The sequence below is a fragment of the Pseudophryne corroboree genome, chromosome 1, assembly GCF_028390025.1.
Source record: "Pseudophryne corroboree isolate aPseCor3 chromosome 1, aPseCor3.hap2, whole genome shotgun sequence".
In the NCBI taxonomy this organism is placed as follows: domain Eukaryota; kingdom Metazoa; phylum Chordata; class Amphibia; order Anura; family Myobatrachidae; genus Pseudophryne; species Pseudophryne corroboree.
Window position 1 is genome coordinate 577,218,029 of NC_086444.1, and position 27,157 is coordinate 577,245,185.

At 43.8% G+C, this 27,157-nt stretch overlaps 1 protein-coding gene across 8 annotated transcripts in view; it reads right to left on the minus strand.

Moving 5' to 3' along the window:
* Positions 1 to 27,157, minus strand: part of LOC134923511 (uncharacterized) — a 210,390-nt gene that overhangs the window by 164,211 nt on the left and 19,022 nt on the right. The window contains exon 1 of one of the 8 annotated variants that reach the window (XM_063920782.1): positions 7,874 to 7,952. The exons of 6 other annotated variants lie outside the window; for them this stretch is intronic. Coding sequence is in view for 1 of the 2 variants with exons in the window: in XM_063920762.1 (XP_063776832.1) it covers positions 7,874 to 7,933 (60 nt within the window). In the remaining variant the exon portion in view is untranslated. Of the gene's footprint in view, positions 1 to 7,873; positions 7,953 to 27,157 lie in introns of those variants that run through there. One more of the 8 variants, XM_063920762.1, reaches the window with a different exon arrangement.

Genomic DNA, 27,157 nt, shown 5'->3' on the forward strand with positions numbered 1-27,157 from the left:
AAGCGAAGCAAACGAACTCACAGACAGTATAACATAACATACACAGGAGGTGATGGAATAACTAATAAACACAAAGTGAACGGAGAAGCCCAAAGGCTCAGGAATTGGGTGTCTCCCTAGTGTCAGGAATGCTCAGATGGAATAGAGCGGACAATGAAGCGAGGTGTAGTGATTTAACATGTGGAGCACCTGAAATGATGTTGCTAAGAGCAACAGAAAAAAACCCAAAGGGTTACCAACGGGTGTGGGAATAAACTCCTTGGTCAGAGATAGAAATATAGACACAAGGAGAGTATCCACAATCCTTACCCCCACTTGCAGGGCACAGGTTCAGCTTACTGCCACTTTACTGACACCTGGACGCCCTGCACAGTGAGGGAGGATTAAGCAAGCAGGTCTGAGAGTACAGCCGCAAACCTGCTGGGTTCACAGAATAGCAAAAGAACCCCAGCAGGTCAAACAACTGACTCCAGTCTTACTGCTAGGTCCGGATTGGCAGAATGAAGTACCGAATCCCAAGGCCTATTCGCAGTAAGCAACAAGTAAATACAAAGTCACACAGTACTAGCTAACTCTCTGGAACTGACTAACAAACAAAGATTCAGCAGCATTTGCCTAGCCTGAGAGGATGGTTTATATAGCAGGTGCTGTCCACGCCCCACTCAGACCTCACAGACTGTGAGCACAAAACCAGCGCCGGATTCCCTGCCGTGCACAGAGCCTGTAACCACTACACAGTAAAAACCCGGACCGGAGTATCAGCTGCGCTCAGGTTACTTCGCTAACACTTGCCTCCCGGTTGCCATGGCGACGTGGCAGCACAGAGCAGGAGATCCTAACAGTAATAGATAAATGTAAATACTATCATACTTTCCGGAACCACTGTAAAAAATAGAGGTAAATAAAATACACACAGTTAGGGAAATTTACTAAGCTCCCGATTTTGACCGAGATGGTGTTTTTTCTTCAAAGTGTCATCTCGGGAATTTACTAAACTCAAATCACGGCAGTGATGAGGGCATTCGTATTTTTTTGGAACTCAAAGAAAAAATTACGAATGAATACACCATCGGTCAAATACGCCTGTAATTTGGTAGAACTCGATAATTTACTAAAAAGTGTAATTCACAAACACTGCCGGCAAAAGCCAAACACTGCCGTGAAAAAATACAAATCGTAAAAAAGTGCTAAAATAAAACAGACCTGCTTTTTTTTACCGTGTTCTGATAGGCATGCACGGATCCATGAGATCCGTGCATGTTTATCAGTGGGAAGGGGTGGGAAAGTGTTAAATTTGTTGAAAAAAAATGCGTAGGGTCCCCCTCCTAAGCAAAACCAGCCTCGGGCTCTTTGAGCCAGTCCTGGTTGAAAAAATATGGGGAAAAAAATGACAGGGGTTCCCCCATATTTAATCAACCAGCACCGGGCTCTGCGCCTGGTCCTGGTTCCAAAAATACGGGGGACAAAAAGCGTAGGGGTCCCCCGTATTTTTGAAACTAGCACCGGGCTCCACTAGCCAGGTACATAATGCCACAGCCGGGGGACACTTTTATATTGGTCCCTGCGGCCCTGGCATTACATACCCAACTAGTCACCACTGGCCGGGGTACCCTAGAGTAGTGGAGACCCCTTGAATCAAGGGGTCCCCCCCCCCTCCAGCCACCCAAGGGCCAGGGCCGGTTCAGGGGCGCTCTGCGCCCTGGGCAGGGAATGGGGCGTGGCCTAATACAGGGGGCGTGGTCAATTACGCCCCCTGTACATTAAAAGCGCCGCTTGAATGCGGAGCGGTGCGCGATGACGTCATCGCGCACCGCACAGCAAAAGGTCCTTTCCACGAAGGGAAACTAGACGCTATGCGTCTAGTTCCCTTCATAGAGAGGACCTTTGCTGTGCGGTGCGCGATGACGTCATCGCGCACCGCTCAGCAAAGTTACTCTCCAGGAAGGGAAACTAGACGCATAGCGTCTAGTTCCCTTCAGGAGGCGGACGGGGACGGCAGCGGGCAGCGGAGGCGGACGGGGACACAGCGGGCAGCAGTGGCGGATCTTGCCACGGTGCGGCGCCCTCCGGATGGCGCCAGCGCCCTCCGGAAGGCGGCGCCCCGGGCAAAAGTCCTGCTTGCCCGTGGCAAGATCCGCCACTGCCAAGGGCCAGGGGTGAAGCCCGAGGCTGTCCCCCCCATCCAAGGGCGGCGGATGGGGGGCTGATAGCCTTTTTGACAAAATGTGAATATTGTTTTTAGTAGCAGTACTACAAGTCCCAGCAAGCTTTTCCCGCAAGCTGGTACTTGGAGAACCACAAGTACCAGCATGAAGAGGAAAACCGGGCCCGCTGGTACCTGTAGTACTACTACTAAAAAAATACCCCAATTAAAACAGGAGACACACACCTTGAAAGTAAAAGTTTATTACATACATGCACACCTCCAAACATACATACTTACCTATGTTCACACGAGGGTCGGTCCTCTTCTCCATGTAGAATCCATGGGGTACCTGTGGGAAAAATTATGGCCCTCATTCCGAGTTGATCGGTCGCAAGGCGAATTTAGCAGAGTTACACACGCTAAGCCGCCGCCTACTGGGAGTGTATCTTAGCATCTTAAAATTGCGACCGATGTATTCGCAATATTGCGATCACAAACTACTTAGCAGTTTTAGAGTAGCTCCACACTTACTCTGCCTGTGCGATCAGTTCAGTGCTTGTCGTTCCTGGTTTGACGTCACAAACACACCCAGCGTTCGCCCAACCACTCCCCCGTTTCTCCGGCCACTCCTGCGTTTTTTTCCGGAAACGGTAGCGTTTTCAGCCACACGCCCATAAAACGCCGTGTTTCCGCCCAGTAACACCCATTTCCTGTCAATCACATTACGATCGCTGGAGCGATGAAAAAGCCGTGAGTAAAAATACTATCTTCATTGTTAAATTACTTGGCGCAGTCGCAGTGCGAATATTGCGCATGCGTACTAAGCGGATTTTCATTGCGATGCGATGAAAAATACTGAGCGAACGACTCGGAATGAGGGCCTATACTCACATAATCCAGTGTAGATCGGTCCTCTTCTGTTCTTTTTGTAATCCACGTACTTTGCAAAATAAAAAAACGGACACCCGACCACGCACTGAAAGGGGCCCCATGTTTTCACATGGGACCCCTTTCCCCGACTGCCAGGAACCCCCCCTGACTTCTGTCTAAGAGGGTTCCTTCAGCCAATCAGGGAGCGCCACGTCGTGGCACCCTCCTGATTGGCTGTGTGCTCCTGTAGTGTCTGTCAGGCAGCACACGGCAGTGATACAATGTAGCGCCTATGCGCTCCATTGTAATCAATGGTGGGAACTTTGTGGTCAGCGGTGAGGTTACTTTCGGTCAACCGCTGACCGCAAAGTTCCCACCATTGGTTACAATGGAGCGCATAGGCGCTACATTGTATCACTGCCGTGTGCTGCCTGACAGACACTACAGGAGCACACAGCCAATCAGGAGGGTGCCACGACGTGTTGGCAATACTGATACAAGCTGCAGACGGAGATATGAGCTGCCACTACCTTGGAAGCGGTGTGTGGTGAGTTTTAACTCTCTAGTATTACACACTATTCACAGACACTGCCTTTGTGGAACTATTTCAGACCATATCAACCTCCTTAAAGTGTACCTCACCCTGTGATGCGTGAGTCCTCAGCCAGTGCCACAGTTAAGCACTAATACCTACTGCAAATAGAGACTGAGAGACTTTTGGTTAGACAGTAAAGGGGAGCACTAAGCAGCTATTAGCAGCATATAACTTGCCTCCCACTCCCAGTATGATACAAGCTGTAAAACAAGTGCATACCATGCCACAGCCTGCATGGTGTGAGGGATTATTCAAGTCACCATACCTTGAATTTGAATATAAATGGATAGCATTATCATAACTTCAGGATTACAAGACTGCTAATACAGCCTGTCCATCTCCAAAGCCACACCATATACCTGGGTGGTCTTCTGTATGGCGAATGTCGGGATCCTGGCGCACAGTATACCGGCGCCGGAATCCCAACACCCGGCATACCGACATTTATTCTCCCTCGTGGGGGTCCACGACCCCCCTGGAGGGAGAATAAAATAGCGTGCATAGCGCGCCACCGTGCCCGCAAGGGGCTCATTTGCGCTCGCCACACTGTCGGTATGCCGGCGGTCGGGCTCCTGGTGCCGGTATGCTGGTCGCCGGGAGCCCGGCCGCCGGCATACCGTACTACACCCCATATACCTCTATTGTCTGTAGCTGAGTTCAATTGCCTAAAATCGGATGGTTGTGGACAGGAACTCACTGTGGAGCTCTGATTTACAGTTATGCATCTGTGCAGTGCAAATGTTTCCTAGACTGTAGTAATCTCCTGCTACAGCTTGCACCACATAAAGTGTTCACTAGAACATCCCTTATCAAAAGAGCACCCTTCAGAGCTGCAACACTGTTCACTGTTACACTGATTCTTGCAACAAACGTGGATTATGGATTATATTCCGACGAGTAGTGAATACTTCTAAATCGCTCTACCATCTAGTGGCTAAAACCAAGCTTAGACCTTTTCTGGGTTTTATATATATAATATGCATATATATCCCGATTCAAATTGCTATTGACATCTTACTGGGATCTCTTTTCTCACCCTGAACTCACGTGTGCCGGAACTATGGGGGTCATTCTGAGTTGTTCGCTCGTTATTTTTTTCTCGCAATGGAGCGATTAGTCGCTAATGTGCATGCGCAATGTCCGCAGTGCGACTGCGCCAAGTAAATTTGCTATGCAGTTAGGTATGTTACTCACGGCATTACGAGGTTTTTTCTTCGTTCTGGTGATCGTAATGTGATTGACAGGAAGTGGGTGTTTCTGGGCGGAAACAGGCCGTTTTATGGGAGTGTGTGAAAAAACGCTGCCGTTTCTGGGAAAAACGCGGGAGTGGCTGGAGAAACGGAGGAGTGTCTGGGCGAACGCTGGGTGTGTTTGTGACGTCAAACCAGGAACGACAAGCACTGAACTGATCGCACTGGCAGAGTAAGTATCGAGCTACTCAGAAACTGCACAGAGAAGTCTTTTCGCAATATTGCAAATCTTTCGTACGCTATTTTGATAAGCTAAGATCCACTCCCAGTAGGCGGCGGCTTAGCGTGTGCAAAGCTGCTAAAAGCAGCTTGCGAGCGAACAACTCGGAATGAGGGCCTATATTCCAGGGACATTTGTATACTGAACTGTCATAGTGATATGATATATATGGTTCTTGCTAATGTACTGAGATGTTACTTTAATATTTGAAAAGTCCTTCATATTATTGGATATGCTGATTGATTGTGACTATTTCTACTGAAAATTATTCATATTTATATGACAATTTTTCAGATTGCATTTATCGTATTCAAGGCTCTATTATTGTTTTCCATTGCTCTACCTCTTGTGTGAACCCACCGTACAGGTAGTATCTCTTTTTCTTACCATTTATGTTATTTAAATAAAACGCCTCATAGAGGCCTTAAACGCTATATTCCAGACTGGGCTTGTGCTTCTCATCTATAGCTCCGAAACCACCGGCGAACCTGTCGTGGAGACCGTAACCTGACAACTTGGCCGACGAACTGAGAGAACCAGATCAGGTCAGTGAATTACCTCCACACCTCTCACTGTACACGGCAGGATATCACACACTGGGGTAGATGTATTAACCTGGAGAAGGCATAAGGAAGTGATAAACCAGTGATAAAGCAGTGTTACGTGCAAGGTGATAATGCACCAGCCAATCAGCTCCTAACTGTTAATTTACATATGGGCGCTGATTGGCTGGGGCGTTTATCACCTTGCATTTATCACTGGTTTATCATATCCTTATGCCTTCTCCAGGTTAATACATCTGCCCCACTGTCTCTACAGTATTTTGTCAGTCCTGGGCCCACAATTTCTGATAGCAACCCTGCTGCTGACCATGGATGTGCAATGGGGGTCATTCCGAGTTGTTCGCTCGCTAGCTGCTTTTAACAGCATTGCACACGCTAGGCCGCCGCCCTCTTGGAGTGTATCTTAGCTTAGCAGAATTGCGAACAAAAGATTAGCAGAATTGCGAATAGAAATTTCTTTGCAGTTTCTGACTAGCTCCAGATCTACTCACAGATTGCGATCAGCTCAGGCCGTTTCGTTCCTGGTTTGATGTCACACACACGCCCAGTGTTCGGCCAGCCACTCCCCCGTTTCTCCAGATACTCCCGCGTTTTTGCCTGACACGCCTGCGTTTTTCCGCACACTCCCAGAAAACGGTCAGTTTCCGCCCAGAAACACCCACTTCCTGTCAATCACACTCCGATCACTTCAACGATGAAAAGTCTTCGTTCGGACGTGAGTAAATCTACTAAGTTTTGTGCTAAAATACTTAGTGCATGCGCACTGCGTACCATGCGCATGCGCGTTTTAGCCTTAAGCGCTCCGTTGCGAAAATCAGCAACGAGCGAACAACTTGGAATGACCCCCATTGTCCATTGTCGAGATGGGTTACAGAGGGACCCTCTCCCAGTAATTTTTATAAAAATGTAGCACAGTGGCTGCAATAGGCTCATTGGAAGCTTTATCAGGGTACACATATGGTAAAGTAGAAAAATTATAGTGCAACACTGTCTAAAACGAGCTTCAATTTTATAGACAAATATGCACTTACATAAGACTAAAAACAAAAGGCAGATAATAACAAAATGTGATTTGGTTGCCTACCAAAGACTGGAAAACTATAGGCACATCAGGATGAAAGAGGGACAGATGTTAAATTACATGCAATTGTCCCCAGTCAGCCAACTAGTTCTGCAGTCCCGGCTGGTGTTCACAGCAAAGTCCCTACCTCACACCTTATTGTGTTTTGATTGTGTATCATTATCCTCCTTCATCCTCTGATGTGTCTATAGATTTCTAGTCCAGGATAAAGTCATACTGTCAACATTTACAATACTGACATTCCAACACCGCAATGACCACAGTTATTATGCAGACATTGTTGAAATATCGACATTGAACATTTCAGCATCTGCAAAATGTGCAATGTCAACATTTTGCACAGAATGTTATCAGAATGTCACTAGCAGACCCGAAAGACACTGCTGGAGCTGCTGGACGTGCTGTGCCGAGTAAGTCACCACTATGCAACCAGGATCATTTTGTCGACATTTTAATCATATCAACATTTCATCAGTGTTGACATGATAAATGCCTATGTGGTCAATGGTACCTACCATACCAAGGTTATCGACTTTACATCCAGGACAACATTCTCATGTCAAAATGATGTCAACAAAAACACGGTATCACACAGATTTTACACATAATCTAAGCTGAGAGGTCTGTTAGCTCATAGGCATAAAGATACAGAACAGCCCCCATCAAATAAATTAATGGGCAACTGGGGAATTAGCTGACAAATATTGGCTTAGACATGGAAAATGGGGTGCAAGAGAAAATGTAACCTATGAGCTAACAGACCTCAACCCATGAAAAATGCAGTTTGCATAAAATGATGGCAACTTTTTTCGCATAATATGAATTCAACTAAACATATATCCCTTAAGATACACTTGTGATCATTTAACAAAGCTGAATTTCCGGTTGTAACCTATTTTGTGGCAATTACCACTAATCTCTATGAAGTCAGCAGCCTTAGCCAATTTGACAAGCAGCAAAAATCTTCTCACCACTAGGTAATTCCATTTCAGGATGGGGATTGTTATATTGCTTTGGTTTAAATGTAAAATCATTTGTAGCTTAATTAATTCAATACACTACAATTAAAACATTTAAGTAAGTTGACACTGGAGCCATATGTGTCTTAAAAAAGTGCAATGTACAATCTCTAACAGCAGGTTGCGTACCTCTAGGTCGAAGGTGAAACTCCAGCTATAAACTGCAACTTGAACAGAACTAAAAAGCATCCTGTGAGGTTCACCTGAGGTTAAGAAACACATGGTGTAATGATGTCGTGCATACAAATTAAAGAAACAAGATGAAGGCGTTTGTTCAGAAGCAAGAGAAAGAGAGAGGTTTCAGAGAGAAGGATGCAGAGAAACTGGTACATAGAGAAAAAGAAGTGTAAAAAGAGCTGAAGATAATGCTCAATCAGTTATTGGGTGTTATAATTTGGTATCGCCGCATATAATGGCAATAAGAAATTAAAGGTTGCTGGCATTTAACATTGGTCGCATGCAGGGAAATTGGCTCTTACAGTATATGATGCCATTGCTGCGATGTGTAAGAAGTCACGAATCATGAATGTGATGACTTTATTTCCAGGTACTGGGCAAGTTACTGTGCATGCATGGTTATCATCCTACACATGTGCATGTGGATAGTATCAGGGAAACTTTTGCAGAATGTAGATCAGAGGTTCTCAAACTCGGTCCTCAGGACCCCACACAGTGCATGTTTTGCAGGTAACCCAGCAGGTGCACAGGTGTATTAATTACTCACTGACACATTTTAAAAGGTCCACAGGTGGAGCTAATTATTTCACTTGCGATTCTGTGAGGAGACCTGCAAAACTTGAACTGTGTGGGCCCCCGAGGACCGAGTTTGAGAATCTCTGATGTAGATCATAGACTATAAGGGCTAATGCCATGAAATTCCACAGCTTGGGAAATTTGAAATTTTACCATGGGTGCTGCTTGTGTGATTGAATATGGAGAACTAGATATATACGACATATTCTGCAGATTCCTGTACCTACATTCTGGTAATGATACATTTTTGCGGGCTGTCAAAAAAATGCAGTGCTTATTTCTTTAAAGATGCATGTGCTGCACCTCTATGTATTATTCCTTATTGCCGGCCTCACATATAACAATTAAATGGAATTCATTTTCATTGGTATTTATCAGAGAGCTCAGTGTCGCCAGTGTCGCTTATATTCTAAACCCTTTGGGGCAGATGTATTAACCTGGAGACAGCATAAGGAAGTGATAAAGCAGTGATAAGTGCAAGATGATAAACGCACCAGCCAATCAGCTCCTAAGTGTTAATTTCCATATTGGAGCTGATTGGCTGGTGCGTTTATCACCTTGCACTTATCACTGGTTTATCACTTCCTTATGCCTTCTCTTAGAATATAGGCGACACTGTCTCACTCTATTTCTCCGCTATCCATGCTAAGGGACTTTTTTTTTTACTAACAACGGCATATAAAATGCATTTTTGGTATTTCACCGTAACTTGCAATGGCACTTGTATTATAATTATATATATATATATATATATATATATACGTTGGATGGTAAGGCACTCCTAAAGCTGAATCTTCAAACGCCGGTGCCTCCATGTAGCAGAAGCAATATAGTCAAAAAGGACGTGGCACTCACGGCAGGATACAAATGGTCAAACACTCATGTGTCATTAGCAACGTTTCAGTGTACACCCCACTGTTTGACCATTTGTATCCTGCCGTGAGTGCCACTTCCTTTTTGACTATATCTACATATATATATATATATATATATATATAGCTTTTCAATGCAGGCGGCACTCGGATTGAGGACAATGACACAGATTGATTTCAACGTTTCGAAGTCATTTAACATCTCATCGTTAGGATACACAAGTGAATACAAGCAGCCCTTAAAGAGGGTAAAAAACCACGTGATTTACTGCAGTTGTTCAGGTGCGGTAGGGAATGCAATTAAAATGCATCTCCACCTCCTCAGCAGCTGTAGATAACAAATACTAGTATGAGGACCTGATAATCCAAAGAAATACATGTGAATTTAACCATTAATGGTATGATGACAATACACAGACCAATGTGATAATAAAAACACTGTGAAGAAAGGAAAAACAGAAAAAAGAAAAAAAAGGAAAAACGACTGATGCATAATACGCTATTGTCCAATTCATTTTAATAAAACACTATTTATTAGTATATTGATTTAAACACAGCTGTGAAAAATGCAATAATAAATACAATGGTACTCACTAAAGAAAAGAGAACTATACCGAGTAAGACTTGCTTATAACCAATTGTTACAGCATTTTTGATTAAACTAGATGAAGTGAAGCAGGTACCGAGTAATAGCAGATTATGCAGTATAGACATTTCAAGCTTATATACGGTTATACCCAACTCTCAGGGTTTGCTAGCAGTACGCAAATTAATTACTAATAATACCTTGTATCAGGGCCCTCAAATTGATTTTTTCTTACAGCTACTTGAGATGATACTTACCTGTAACTACTTCATGTATGATGGTAGATTTTATCTTCAGGTATCTGGCTGTGCGATGGGGTCCCCTGTGGCCCCATCGTACGCCAATGCCTATATGTTTCATACTGAACAGGATATATTCTTTAATTACCCTGCTTTCAACACCAACGTCTATATATATGAAAGATATATAGATGATCTATTCGTGGACCGACACGGAACAAAGGTTCGAGTCTCTCATGCAACAACATAATGCTTCCGAACACCCAGTGAAATTTACTTATAACATGGATGTACATACTGTGAACTATCTGGATGTCAAAGTTACTTTAATAGATAATATAATTTATACAGAATTATATAAAAAAGACACAGATAGAAACACTATGTTACATGCTAGTAGCTTTCACCCAGCTAGTATGAAGTTTGGATAACCTTACTCCCAATTTCTGCGAGCTGTGCGTACATGTAGCACTGAGGAAACCGCTATTGTCCATATTGATAGCATGATTCAGAACTTTGTGGAAAGAGGCTACAATTATGATTCCCTAATAAAAGCGAAAGAGAAAGCCATGAAATTATCTAGAGAGCAATTACTTGTCAGGAAGAATAAGTCCACTGACATCAAATATTTGCCATGGGTTAATCATTATAATGTAGCTAGTGGGGACATTGTTAAAACTACTAAACATCTTTGGCCCATTGTAAGCAGTGATCCTGATCTCGATTTATCTGATAGGAGACTTATGCTTTGCTATACGCGTGGTAAAAACATTAGAGATTGGGTCATGCGTATGGATATTACAGATTTACAATCTTCCCAAAGTGAGATTGGTCATTTCTTATCCCCTCAGAAAGGATGTTTCAAATGCCTTAATTGTGTTACATGTAGGGCCATGATAGTGGGACGGTCTTTTCATCATCCCCACAGTGGCAGACAGTACGTTATTAAGCATAGAGTAACTTGTACGACCAGATATATTGTATATATGATCTATTGTCCATGCGGGCTTAATTACGTTGGGAAAACCGACAGGACACTTAGGGAGAGAATAGCTAATCATAAGTCCTCTATTAGATCGGCAATTGCCTCTGGCCATAGTGACCAGCCAGTGGCACGGCACTTTATGCAAGCTCGGCATAGTATAGCATCTTTACGTTATATGATAATTGACCATGTACCAGCTACCTTGAGAGGGGGTAACAGATCAATGATTCTCTTAAAGCACGAGTGCAAGTGGATCCATGAACTTGGTACCCTGGCCCCGGCTGGTTTAAATGAATCCCTGGGTCTACATTGCTTTCTATAATTATTGGTTGACCTACACTAGTAATTAACAATTGGTTATAAGCAAGTCTTACTCGGTATAGTTCTCTTTAGCGAGTACTTTTCTTTAGTGAGTACCATTGTATTTATTATTGCATTTTTCACAGCTGTGTTTAAATCAAAATACTAATAAATAGTGTTTTATTAAAATGAATTGTATGTATTTTTAGGATACAATTATTAGCCATATCAGTTGAACAATAGTGTATTATGCATCAGTCGTTTTTCCTTTTTTTTCTTTTTTCTGTTTTTCCTTTCTTCACAGTGTTTTTATTATCACATTGGTCTGTGTATTGTCATCATACCATTAATGGTTAAATTCACATGTATTTCTTTGGATTATCAGGTCCTCATACTAATATTTGTTATCTACAGCTTCCATGTTTGAACCACATGTCGTCAGCCTGCGCATGCTTTACTGGGAGCTGATATGGAGAGGTCTTTCAGGATTCTGGAGCTAGGTTACTCAAGCAAGTTAACAGCCCCCATAGAAACCTATGGGGGTTACTTTTATGCTCAAAAATAGAGGGACCTTTGGGATCCTAAGGATGCTTAGATTTTGTGGGTAAATACCTTCAAAAATATAACCCTAAATCCTTAAATCCTCCCTTATGATACCTCTCTATTATGTGTCTTTGTCGGTGCACTTTAACTTTTCTGTTGTGACATTTTCTCGTCTGTCACTCCTCTATTCTCTTTACTCGCTAACAGTGCAGTAACTTTGGCAAGCCCTCACTACTATTGGCCCCTGTGCACATGATGCCATGACAGCACAGATAAGGAGGCCCTAAGCATGAAGTTGGGCACCAGATGAGGTCTAAGGATACATCTGTGCCACTCACCGGCCATGTGCCCTCTGTACAGTCCTTATTGCTAGGACCTTCACCCTTTATGGTTCTCTACCTTTCTCCTTTCTTACTTTGACTACAATCTTCTCTTCTAAAACCATCCCTCAAGTATTTTTATTATTTGTAATTTTTCTGCGGAAATAGATACATTTCTTCACTTGCATAGCCATACCTTTCAAGTTACCTCAATAACAATGCTGTTTTGTCTTATGACTCTCCTCAATGTCTATAGACTTGTTCTCTGTTATCCCACTCTAAGGAGTAGCTTAAAATTTCTAAAATGAAAATATTGAAGTGTTGTCCCTCGCAACCTGTCAGATTCTAGCTGTCATTCTCTAGATTGTACTAGATAAAGGATATAAAAAATCTGATTGGTTGCAATGTTCAACACCTTCACTCTTCCTTTTTAGAGGTTTTGGTTAGTCTAACCCTACATCAGTGTATTCCCTTTATTGTCTGTTTCCTTATCATCTTACTGCTTCTGTTTATGACTTTGTTAAGTAACTTTTCACTCTCTCCTCCTATCAGCCTCTGTCTCTCTAACTAGTCCTTTTATTTCCCATGTCAGTCTCTATTATCTGTCCTAAGTTCACGTGCCAACATCTAACATCTCCTAACAGTGGACCTGATTTGGATTTGTACTGTACGCAAACCCAACGATTTATGTACAAATCTGATGATGAGCGCACTGCGCACATGCAGAACAGGTCCTGCATGATTGCGGTCAGTCATCTCTTATGCTAGCCATACATCAGACCAACTTCAGACCAACTTTTCTCCAACTCTCCAAACTTCCAACCATCCAACTTGTCTGTTCAACTAAAACAGTGCCCCACACATTTAACCAACTTTTCATCAGACCAACTAACCTTTCAACTTCTGTCCAACTTGTGATATCACAGAAGTAGGCGGACAGTGTCTGCCTGTTTTGAATATTTTTTACACATTACAGCATACAGCGTCCCCTTTTGACATATTACAGCAGCAGAGTCCCCCTTCTTAAAAATTACAGCAGGCAGAGTCCCCTTTTAACACATTACGACAGGCAAAGTTCCACTTTTGACACATGACTGTCATATAATATGTCAAAGGCTGCAAATGATAGAGAAATTATGATGATCGCAGGGAGGGGGGTTCCTGTAAGTGGTTGCCGTTGGAGTGCGTATGGATACGGGACACTGCTGCAGCCGGGGACTGATTGCCAGGAGGGGGTGGTGGGTGATCAGGGGTGTAGTGTGGGCAGGGGACTGGTCTTCTCCTCCTGCTCAGACCTGTGTAATGACACTGGGGACCCTGGTGACACCGGGGCAGCAGTAAAGTACTGCTGCAGTTGCCCCTGGTTCTCCTCGTGCTCTGCCACCACTGCCAGGGGTCCCGGTGTCACAGGGGCAGCCGGGCAGCAGTGAAGAGGGTTAGGGACTGCAGAGGGCTTGCGTTCTCTTTTGGGGCAGTGGCTTGCGTTCTCTGGTGGCGCAGTGACTTGTGTTCTCTGGCGGCGCAGTGGCTTGCGTTCTCTGTCGGCGCAGTGGCTTGCATTCTCTGGCGGCGCAGTGGCTTGTGGTCTCTAGCGGCACAGTGGCTTGCAGTCTCTGGTGGCGCAGTGGCTTGCAGTCTCTGGCGGCGCAGTAACTTGTGGTCTCTGGCGGAGCAGTGGCTTGCGCTGTCCGGCTGCACAGTGGCTTGCGCTGTCTGGTGGGGCAGTGACTTGCGTCTCTGGTGGCACAGACACTTTGATGTTGTTTGCAGTCTCCTAATATCTGTTTTTTAAATGTATATATCCATTATATGACATTTTCCAGGTATATATAGACCTAATTAATGGCTATATTACAGGCCGTAACAGTGTGTCAGTAAATATATGGCGTGATGCTGGATGGAGCGACCAGACTTATAATAAGTCATGTAAGTCTGGTCGCTCCTCCTACTCTGCCGCCACTGTCAGGGGTCCCGGTGTCACAGGGGCAGCCAGGCTGCAGTGAAGTACTGCCGCTGCTGCCTCTGCTTCTCCTTCTGCCACCGCTGCCAGGGGTCTTGGTGTCACAGGGGCAGCTGGCCAGCAGTGAAGTACTGCCGCCGCTGCCCCTGGTTCTCCTCCTGCTCTGCTGCCGCTGCCAGGGGTCCCGGTGACACAGGGGCAGCTGGGCAGCAGTGGAGTACTGCCGCCGCTGCCCCTGGTTCTCCTCCTACTCTGCCGCCGCTGCCAGGGGTCTCGGTGTCACAGGGGCAGCTGGCCAGCAGTAAAGTACTGCCGCCGCTGCCCCTGGTTCTCTTCCTGCTCTGCTGCTGCTGCCAGGGATCCCGATGTCACAGGGGCAGCTAGGCAGTAGTGGAGTACTGCCGCCACTGCCCCTGGTTCTCCTCCCACTGCCGCTGCTGCCAGGGGTCCCGGTGTCACAGGGGCAGCTGGGCAGCAGTGAAGTACTGCCGCTGCCCCTGCTTCTCTTAACATGCTGCAGCATTTTGGCGGCGGCGACCTGGCGTGTTCTACAAAATGGTGGTCTGTAACCTCCATTTTGTAGGCGTAAAAAGCCCAGGGTCTTTCTAGACAAGGCAGAAGAGTTCTGATAGGCCAGTCTGAGTAAGCTTTACTGTGGCTATGCAATACCGTAAATATCGGAATCAGGCCTAGTGCCACTAGTTTTCCTTCTGATCTCTCTCGTCTGCTCTTTCCTTCATCTGTCAGCCTCTTTCTCCTGATCTTGGTCTGTCTACAAATGGCTCTTCTGCAATCTGCATGAGGTGTGCGAGAGAAATCCCCTCTTTACACACACATCTCCTGTTATTAGCAATCAGCGGAAGTATTGCTGGTAGCCTGCTACATTACTGTATGAGGATTGCAGGCCTCAGAATCCAGACATTTGCAGACAATTGCCATTCCTACTAAGTTTTTTTTATTTACAGTGACTCAAATTCACCCACACGTCCACTGAACACGACTGTTAAATATTCTATGGAAAACTCAATATACCTATGCCTTATATTTATAGCCATGTATTTCATGAGGTTTAAAGTATATACTGGGGTCACTCAGCTTATTGTCATTAAACAATGACATATTGCATTAGATTACAATGAAAATCCATAATAGTGACTGTAGCGCTAAAAACAATTATTAAGAAAAACAATGATATGACCATAACTAAATTAGACTGAGGGGTAGATTCACTAAAGCTTCAAAAACAGACAAGTGGAGGTATTGCCCATAGGACCAATCAGATTCTCTCCATCATTTTCTGAAATGCAATATAGAAATGACAGCTTACATCTGATTGGGAGCTATGGGCAACATCACCACTTTTAATTTTTAGAAGCTTTAGTAAATCTACACTTGAAGCTTATCACTTATAAAAATGTAGGCGATCAAGTTAATTCAAACTAAAGTGGTAGCCAAATTATACTGGCATGGTTCACTGGACATTCCTAACTCTGTAACTACTCAGCGTTGCCCAGGTGTACATCTTCAAACTTTTAAGTTATCAATGAGTTGCATGTAGCTGTCAACATTTTAAAAATAACTAACAGCTCTTCCAACACACCGATGAGGCGGCAGTCCAGTTTCTTTAGGAGGGTTTTGGGTGTCGCCAGTAGCCCTAATCCTCAGCTTTCATTTTTGTTCAATTTTATAATCACTTTAACATTGCAAGATGGGTTTTAAAGTTTTCCTTCTTTTATCAATGTTGCTAAAGGGCGAGTTGGATGATGATAGGGAAAAAGCAGATTTATTAAATAAATTATTTTCATCGGCATTCACGAGAGAGGACCGGTTGATGGGAGAACTGCACAACAAAACCAATAAAAACGACCGGTTGCTAAGTACTTGGATAAACAAGGAAGTAGTCCGGGAAAGGCTAAGTAAAATTAAGATAAATAAATCTCCTTGGCCGGATGGTCTACACCCCAGGGTTCTTATGGATCTTAACTCAGAGCTATCGAGGCCCCTATATTTGATTTTGAGTGAGTCAATTACATCAGGAATGATACCAAAGGACTGGCTTATAGCAGAGGTAGTCTCAATATTTAAAAAGGGAATTAAAACTCATCCCGGCAATTATAGACCAGTAAGTTTGACATCTATAGTGGGGAAAATACTGGAGGGTTTATTAAGGGATAGTATACTAGTGTACTTAGATACCTCCAAGGTTATTAATAGGCACCAACATGGTTTTGTGAAGGACAGGTCATGTCAAACTAACTTAATAAGCTTCTATGATAAAGTGAGCGATAATATTGATCAGGGTAAAGCAGTGGATGTGGTTGTTCGGGACTTTGCTAAGGCCTTTGACAAAGTGCCACATAAGAGACTAATTTTCAAATTAAGAGAGCTTGGGGTGGGAAACACTACTGCATTTGTACTTGGGTAAGTAATTGGTTGTGCAACAGAACCTCACCAACTATGTAACTATATATATTGCAAGGCTTTTGGGTTCACAATATTTTTTGTCTTCCCACCTCCATTTTAGTCAGTCATTTTAGTTAATTGATTTATGGTTATTTCAGTCAGTTATTACAGTTCATTAAAGTTTTCACCCAAATCCATCCAGTGGAAGGCCCAGAACAGGCTCACCAGGTCAAAGTTCTGCCTGGTGAACACTAATAGGAGGTCAAAAGAGGACCTCAACGCCCAGTATGTCTTCTGGGATACAATAGTACCACACTGTGAAGTTATTTTACAAATCCATCAAGTGGAAGACCCTGAACAGGCTCCCTAGGTCAAAGTTCTGCCCAGCGTACACCTACGGGAGGTCCGACCACCTAGTATGTCTTCTGGGATCCAATGTTACCACTCTGTGAAGTTTTCATCCAAATCCATCCAGTGGAAGGCTCCAGGTCAAAGTTCTGCCCAGCGTACACCAACAGGGACCCTGTCCCCCCTTAAACCTGACCAAGATCCAACTGGACCACTTTGCTTTGGTTTCATACAAATCAGTACAGTGGTATACGAATGCATACCTGGATAGACAAACAAACAAACAAATAAACAAACAAACAAACAGACCAATACATTTTATATATAAGATGTAAAACAGATAAGGTGAGGCTCTCTAACAAGCAGGGCCGTCTTAACAGCAGTGTAGGCCCCTGGGCACAGCGATGCACTGGGCCCCTTACCCATCCTCCAGCAGTAGGGGTGGGGTGCTGTCAGCCGCAGCATTGATGCCTCGTGGGCGGTTGCGGGTGTTCTATCTGCCACTCAGTATGTAGGACCTGGAGCAGTAATTTCTGCTAATTACTCCTTTAGTGCACAGATGGTGTAAGATGGGGTGGGAAGGAGAACACTAAACTGTAGAAGAGGCATTGAGATGAATAAAGGGGTCCTTTTACATAACTTCCAGGGTGGTAAGGGGTGTGCAATACGCAGGGGAGGGGTGTATAGTGGAGTGGACCTAATATTCATCATTTTCAGTGGGAGGGCAGCTTGGTTGACTGCAGATATCTCCAGTTCCTGGAAATAGATTTCTTAGCTTTGAATGCGATAACAAACTAGAGAGTCCCACCTTTCAAGAAATTCTGGGAACTTGGGGATCAGAGATCAGGAGCTAGAGCAATTCACCGGCAAAAGTATAAAACTGCAAACCAGATGTGTGGAGCTGGAGCAGGGACCAGTTGCTTGAAGGCTTATATCTCTGGTTATGGGCATAGTAGAGACAAGCTACCAATGTCCACTGAAAGGGGGGAGTCCCATATTTTGGAGAATATCCTCAAAAAAACTTTAAGTCAGACAGAACCAGAGATATCTGGCTGGGAAGAGCAATTAACAGTCTTGGATGGGGACCACTGCTTTGAAGTCAGATATCTCCGGTTCCCCTGTGCCGATTTTCAAAAATCTGGTACCCCTGGAAAGAGGGGACCCTCAGCTATCAGCCTAGGGCCCTTAGACTCCTGGGGCCCTTAGGCAAGAGCCCATTGAGCCCATACGAAAAGACGGCCCTGCTAACAAGGAACATAACCTGACCTGGGAAAACAGAGTGTACGATCCTGGAAAAAGCCTTAGCATCTACTGGAAGTAGAGTGTACTGCTAATTCATAAATTAATACTGATTATATTTCCAGAGGAGCAAAGATTGTGGACTAACAAGTCAGTTCTCAGACTCAATTGAAAACAGACAATAATCCTACCAACCAGAATATCTTGAAGCAGATGGTAGAGCCTTAAGGATTACGGGATCTACTTCCTGACAGTTGGCCCAAAATTGTACTCCCCCCTGCAGTATAAAGTGATGACAATCACAAATGTACAGTAGACTCTGTATTCTAAAAGAATAGATACCACCAAAGGTTGCTTAAGTCATCCACCATCACAGTGTACATGTAGCAGAGAGTATGGTTGTATCTGCTATCTATCAATAAACAAACACCACTGGTTAAGTACCTGGGCTGTTCATAGTTTAAGTCATCCACTGGTTTGTGCCTATATAACAGTGCAAATAACACCTGCACCACACAATTCCCAACACTTTATACATATACCCCTTGATTTGTCAAAACCTCCCAAATTATATCTCACCCTCAATACTCACAATTTCTACCACCACTAATATTTACTTTAACATCTGAGACTCGGTGAGTTATGTACACCTTTCTAGTAATGGTTGAGACTTCTGCCTGAATTCATCAAGGTGCTTCCAACTTAGGAACTCTGTTTCACGTTGACATAATATCATAAAGCACTTGCTGCTGAATTTATGATGCTAATCCTAAAGGTGAAATATTAAATTGAGATCTGGAAACTGGGAGGCCATTGGAGTGCGCTGAACTCATTCTTATGTTTGTTGAACAAGTTTTAGAAGATATGGACTGTGTAAAATTCTTGAAATACTGTAGCCATTAGTGGCCATAAAGGAAAGTACAATACTCAGCTCGACTGTGGAATTTAAATGATGGTGCTTAATGTGTGCTACAAAAACATTCCACAAACCATTAAACCACCACTACTACCCAAACTGCTATTCAAGGCAGGATAGATCCATGGATTCATGTTGCCAAATTCTGACCCTACTATCTGTATGTCACATCAGAAGTAGGGATTCATCAGAGCAGGCAAAGTTTTCCAAAAGCACAGGAGATATATTTTGTGATTCAGCAAAAGATTTTTAGAATTATAGTATGACAGAAAACGGCACAAAAAATTAACAACCAACAATTTTCAGAATTCTAATCACAACAACAGATTGGTTACTTAGCAGAAAAATTATTATGTCTTGGAGAGAGATAGTGTACCAACCAATCAGCTCATACATGTCATTTTACAGGATGGGCTTAAAAAAATTACAGAAGCTGATTGTTCTGTAGTTTATCTCTTTCCACTGTATCCAAAAAGGCAAAAATGAAGATTAAATTAATTTTTTAGGAGCATGCTTATAAAATTTTGAGTTAGATTAAAACTAGAGATGAGCGCCTGAAATTTTTCGGGTTTTGTGTTTTGGTTTTGGGTTCGGTTCCGCGGCCGTGTTTTGGGTTCGAACGCGTTTTGGCAAAACCTCACCGAATTTTTTTTGTCGGATTCGGGTGTGTTTTGGATTCGGGTGTTTTTTTCCAAAAACACTAAAAAACAGCTTAAATCATAGAATTTGGGGGTCATTTTGATCCCAAAGTATTATTAACCTCAAAAACCATAATTTACACTCATTTTCAGTCTATTCTGAATACCTCACACCTCACAATATTATTTTTAGTCCTAAAATTTGCACCGAGGTCGCTGTGTGAGTAAGATAAGCGACCCTAGTGGCCGACACAAACACCGGGCCCATCTAGGAGTGGCACTGCAGTGTCACGCAGGATGGCCCTTCCAAAAAACCCTCCCCAAACAGCACATGACGCAAAGAAAAAAAGAGGCGCAATGAGGTAGCTGTGTGAGTAAGATTAGCGACCCTAGTGGCCGACACAAACACCGGGCCCATCTAGGAGTGGCACTGCAGTGTCACGCAGGATGTCCCTTCCAAAAAACCCTCCCCAAACAGCACATGACGCAAAGAAAAAAAGAGGCGCAATGAGGTAGCTGTGTGAGTAAGATTAGCGACCCTAGTGGCCGACACAAACACCGGGCCCATCTAGGAGTGGCACTGCAGTGTCACGCAGGATGGCCCTTCCAAAAACCCCTCCCCAAACAGCACATGACGCAAAGAAAAAAAGAGGCGCAATGAGGTAGCTGTGTGAGTAAGATTAGCGACCCTAGTGGCCGACACAAACACCGGGCCCATCTAGGAGTGGCACTGCAGTGTCACGCAGGATGTCCCTTCCAAAAAACCCTCCCCAAACAGCACATGACGCAAAGAAAAAAAGAGGCGCAATGAGGTAGCTGTGTGAGTAAGATTAGCGACCCTAGTGGCCGACACAAACACCGGGCCCATCTAGGAGTGGCACTGCAGTGTCACGCAGGATGGCCCTTCCAAAAAACCCTCCCCAAACAGCACATGACGCAAAGAAAAAAAGAGGCGCAATGAGGTAGCTGTGTGAGTAAGATTAGCGACCCTAGTGGCCGACACAAACACCGGGCCCATCTAGGAGTGGCACTGCAGTGTCACGCAGGATGTCCCTTCCAAAAAACCCTCCCCAAACAGCACATGACGCAAAGAAAAAAAGAGGCTTTTTACTGATATTTGGTGTTTTGGATTTGACATGCTCTGTACTATGACATTGGGCATCGGCCTTGGCAGACGACGTTGCTGGCATTTCATCGTCTCGGCCATGACTAGTGGCAGCAGCTTCAGCACGAGGTGGAAGTGGATCTTGATCTTTCCCTAATTTTGGAACCTCAACATTTTTGTTCTCCATATTTTAATAGGCACAACTAAAAGGCACCTCAGGTAAACAATGGAGATGGATGGATTGGATACTAGTATACAATTATGGACGGGCTGCCGAGTGCCGACACAGAGGTAGCCACAGCCGTGAACTACCGCACTGTACTGTGTCTGCTGCTAATATATAGACTGGTTGATAAAGAGATAGTATACTCGTAACTAGTATGTATGTATAAAGAAAGAAAAAAAAACCACGGTTAGGTGGTATATACAATTATGGACGGGCTGCCGAGTGCCGACACAGAGGTAGCCACAGCCGTGAACTACCGCACTGTACACTGGTTGATAAAGAGATAGTAGTATACTCGTAACAACTAGTATGACACTATGACGACGGTATAAAGAATGAAAAAAAAACCACGGTTAGGTGGTATATATTATAATAATAATACAATTATGGATGGACGGACTGCCTGCCGACTGCCGACACAGAGGTAGCCACAGCCGTGAACTACCGCACTGTACACTGGTTGATAAAGAGATAGTAGTATACTCGTAACAACTAGTATGACACTATGACGACGGTATAAAGAATGAAAAAAAAACCACGGTTAGGTGGTATATATTATAATAATAATACAATTATGGATGGACGGACTGCCTGCCGACTGCCGACACAGAGGTAGCCACAGCCGTGAACTACCGCACTGTACACTGGTTGATAAAGAGATAGTAGTATACTCGTAACAATTAGGATGACACTATGACGGTATAAAGAATGAAAAAAAAACCACGGTTAGGTGGTATATATTATAATAATAATACAATTATGGATGGACGGACTGCCTGCCGACTGCCGACACAGAGGTAGCCACAGCCGTGAACTACCGCACTGTACACTGGTTGATAAAGAGATAGTAGTATACTCGTAACAATTAGGATGACACTATGACGGTATAAAGAATGAAAAAAAAACCACGGTTAGGTGGTAGGTATATAATAATAAATAATACAATTCTGGTCGGACGGACTGCCTGCCGTGTGCCGACACAGAGGTAGCCACAGCCGTGAACTACCGCACTGTACACTGGTTGATAAAGAGATAGTAGTATACTCGTAACAATTAGGATGACACTATGACGGTATAAAGAATGAAAAAAAAACCACGGTTAGGTGGTAGGTATATAATAATAAATAATACAATTCTGGTCGGACGGACTGCCTGCCGTGTGCCGACACAGAGGTAGCCACAGCCGTGAACTACCGCACTGTACACTGGTTGATAAAGAGATAGTAGTATACTCGTAACAATTAGGATGACACTATGACGGTATAAAGAATGAAAAAAAAACCACGGTTAGGTGGTAGGTATATAATAATAAATAATACAATTCTGGTCGGACGGACTGCCTGCCGTGTGCCGACACAGAGGTAGCCACAGCCGTGAACTACCGCACTGTACACTGGTTGATAAAGAGATAGTAGTATACTCGTAACAATTAGGATGACACTATGACGGTATAAAGAATGAAAAAAAAACCACGGTTAGGTGGTAGGTATATAATAATAAATAATACAATTCTGGTCGGACGGACTGCCTGCCGTGTGCCGACACAGAGGTAGCCACAGCCGTGAACTACCGCACTGTACACTGGTTGATAAAGAGATAGTAGTATACTCGTAACAATTAGGATGACACTATGACGGTATAAAGAATGAAAAAAAAACCACGGTTAGGTGGTAGGTATATAATAATAAATAATACAATTCTGGTCGGACGGACTGCCTGCCGTGTGCCGACACAGAGGTAGCCACAGCCGTGAACTACCGCACTGTACACTGGTTGATAAAGAGATAGTAGTATACTCGTAACAATTAGGATGACACTATGACGGTATAAAGAATGAAAAAAAAACCACGGTTAGGTGGTAGGTATATAATAATAAATAATACAATTCTGGTCGGACGGACTGCCTGCCGTGTGCCGACACAGAGGTAGCCACAGCCGTGAACTACCGCACTGTACTGTGTCTGCTGCTAATATAGACTGGTTGATATTTAAAGAGATATTAGTAGTATACAACAATACTATACTGGTGGTCAGGCACTGGTCACCACTCCTGCAGCAAAAGTGTGCACTGTTAATTAATATAATTGTACTCCTGGCTCCTGCTAACAACCTGCAGTGCTCCCCAGTCTCCCCCACAATTAATTATAAGCTTTTAATTTATACATTGATGACTGTGCAGCACACTGGGCTGAGCTGAGTGCACACAGACTGAGTCACACTGTGTGACTGACTGTGCTGTGTATCGTTTTTTTTTTCAGGCAGAGAACGGATATAGCAGAGAGAAGTGAACGGATATATTATATTAAATAAAAGTTAACTAGCAACTGCACTGGTCACTGACTGTGGTAAACTAACTCTGTCTGCGACTCTGCACAATCTCTCTCTATCTAATCTATCTATCTCTATTCTAATGGAGAGGACGCCAGACACGTCCTCTCCCTATCAATCTCAATGCACGAGTGAAAATGGCGGCGACGCGCGGCTCCTTATATAGAATCCGAGTCTCGCGATAGAATCCGAGCCTCGCGAGAATCCGACAGCGTCATGATGACGTTCGGGCGCGCTCGGGTTAACCGAGCAAGGCGGGAAGATCCGAGTCGCTCGGACCCGTGGAAAAAAAAGTGAAGTTCGTGCGGGTTCGGATTCAAAGAAACCGAACCCGCTCATCTCTAATTAAAACATCACTTTTTCTTAAGTAAGTTTAAAATAAAGCACAGTAAAATGTATGATATGCTGTATGAGTCTACAAGATAGGATCATAGCCAACAACAAAAACCCATATAGTAGATTAGATTTACTCAATGATATAGAAAAGATAGGCAATTTATAAGACCTAGAAGTGTCTACCAGCATCAACATAATTATTGGATGAGACAGTTATTTAATATTATAACAGACACCACAAATGTCAGAAAATATATATATGAATAGTAAAAAATTAGACAGCTATTTATTAATAAGTAGTCAAGTATATATTTTATCCCATTATTAAATGAAAAGTCTCATACGTGAATATGAAAGTACTCAGCAGTCCTTACTTTCAGCTGAGGCAAAAATATATACAGTTTGCTCTTCATTCCTCTCATAGTTAAGGGAGACAATTACTTTACATGGAAACTGACACATAAGAATTCAAAGAAAATTTAAAAGATATACAAATATACAATATAATATCTGTGTAATAGTCATCTGGGCAATATATCATGTTTCTGTGAGAAACCAGATCTAAGTGAACTAATGCATGAGAAAAGGTACCTACAGAATGTATCTCACATACTAAAAAATAAGAATACATTTTAAGATAAAAAATTGTAGTTCTAGAAGAGAAAAAAATGTTTGTCGCTAGTGTATGCTAGTGATGTCAAACAAACAAAGATTGTGATATAGGGGGAAGGGATGTTATCAAAATCTTGGCAGTCAGAAGACCGACAGTGGGATCCTGATGTGAGAGGTGGGTTAGGATTAAGGTGAAAATTCTTACTGGGATGTGTCGGGATTCTGGGCATTGGGATTGCACTGTCAGTCTTCTGACTGTCGGCATCCTGACTGCTGGGATTTCATACCCAAACCACCTGAAGATGTACTATAGCAGCACTTATCATGCAGCTATGGCCACTTATCATGCCCATAGTAAACTTTCTATGGGCACCCTAGCCATGAAGTATTCAGAGCAGCAGGCACTTGCCTCCTGAGCACCACGGGCAGCTTCTCCATTCATAGCAGTGTAAAGATGGAGGTGGAGCCAGCTGGGACAGCAGTCCAACTGGGTGCATGGGGAGTGCCAAAGGGCTGGTCGTGACCAGTTTAGTGCCATAGACAAGATTTTGTCTGGTGTCACCCCTCCCCTGTCCTATGAAAAGGGACATGGTCTCATGGAAGGATGTGGCCTTGCAGTGTTGTGCTCCCTTTCCCCCAATGTTGTGCTCTTAAGCCCACGCAGGCTCATCCCCCCATCTGTCTCTCTGGCCCTGGCCCGATTCTGTCTATCTAGCCCACCTTATCGCTCCAGCACCAGCCCACAGTATCTCTCTAGGCCCAGTCCACAGTGTCTTTCCAGACCCAGCCCACACAGTGTCTCTCCAGCAACAATGCAATAAAGCTACAGCAGCTCCCTGGATGGACCCTGTGCCCACTGGCACACCCTGGAGGCTAGGAGCTGTCATCCCACGCAAATGTCTAGTCTGCCTATGCCTAGAGCTGACTCTGAAGGTGGCCCGGCCCTCATAGAAGCTGCACCCCTTGCACCCACTATTGATAAGTCCTTGTATATAACTCTTATTGCTTAGCCTCTTATTGAAGCAAAGCAGGATCCAATAATGCCAAGATGTACTGACATCCTGGTCCCCGGAGTGGGTAAGAAAACACCTCAGTCTGGCAACAGTTCATTTGGTACTTCCTCCATGAGGCTGTTATGAATGCCACTGAGGTTCTTTGCAGAACTGTATGAATGCAACTGAGGTTCTTCGCAGGAGTTGAGGTTGTAGATTGTCTTCTGGGTAGTGTTCCCTGTACACCCCAGGTTGGGACTCATAGAATGCGCCAGCAGGTGTTTTAGCCTATAAGAGCTGCTTTTCCAATAAGGCTTTATGAGCCTACCGGTACTGGGATGCCCACCAGGACTTATGCCACTAGCTGTAGCTGTAGCTCAACCCTCGCGTAACCTGAATCAATGCCGGTAGACAAGACAACAAAGACAAGACCAAGAATATGAGAAGACAAGAATGAGACAAGAGAACAGGGAATTAATAACAAAGACTAGTAATAGGTTAAAGGTACCAACGAGATACAGAAAGAGTGGTGCACTAATGGTAATAGCATGAGGAAGTAGTCTGGACAGATGGTAATAATTGACTAACGGAGTAATCTAATTAAAGAGACAGGCAAGGAACATAAATCAACTGGTACATAAATAACAAGGAATGCTCAGAACAAGCAGTAATTGCTACTGGCAACATCAGAAATGCATGACAATAGAGTTCAGACAGGGAGAGCAGAACAGATACACTAATAACACAGAATGCTTCAGGCCAGTGGATGTTACTCCTGGCAACCGCAGTAACCAACACAAAGGAGCAATACTACTGCTAGGAGTTGATTAAATAAGGCAGACAGAGAAAGACTAAGATCAGGAATTGGCCTGAGGACAGACTAATAGGGCTGTGACTATGTACATGGTTAAAGAGGCCTGAGAGAGAGACTGTAGTGGAATGGGACTGTGGTAATAGAGACAAATGTGGTGGTTATGTCTGTAGCAGCTGTATGCAAATAAAATTATAATGGATAGCAAGCAGAAAGACCAAAGATACGAACAAACAAAGAAATAAGTATTGTGTGGAAGAATCCACACTGCCGCTGATACTAAGGCAGACAGGAACCAGACAGGACTGGCACAAGAGCTCACAGGACTGGCAGTTTCTCAAAAGAAGCAGGAACTATACAATGAACACCTACAAACAGCACATGAAATAGGGAGACAAATAATGGATAGATTGCAGGGACAAACAAACAAGGGTTCTGAAGAGCTGTGGCTATGAAAAAATGTAAGCAGTGTTCCAACAGGACAGGGACTTAACACAGAGGGACAAAGGCTTCCACTGCAACCCAGCTCTATGACCAGCAAGCAGTGCAAGGCAGGTTCAGGAGAAAAGGGAACAGGAGCCAATCAACAGCCTCCTGCAGCCAAGCCTCCAAAGATCACTAATCTCATACAGCAGCTACAGCAATTAAGCAGACATAACAGAGCTGCAATTAAGCAGACAGAACAGGGTAGCAGCAGCTATCCAGGACTACTTTAAATTATCAATACTCCTTTGATGGCAACAATGGAAGTAGTGGAATGGGGGAGCGGCCTGCCATGGATATTGCATAAGAAAATTACTGTTTAGCCATATCCTTCTTCCACTTTTGCATCATGTACATCTGCCATAACTGGAAAAATGGATGTAGTCGAACAAAACACAAAAAAACAAGAAACACGCCT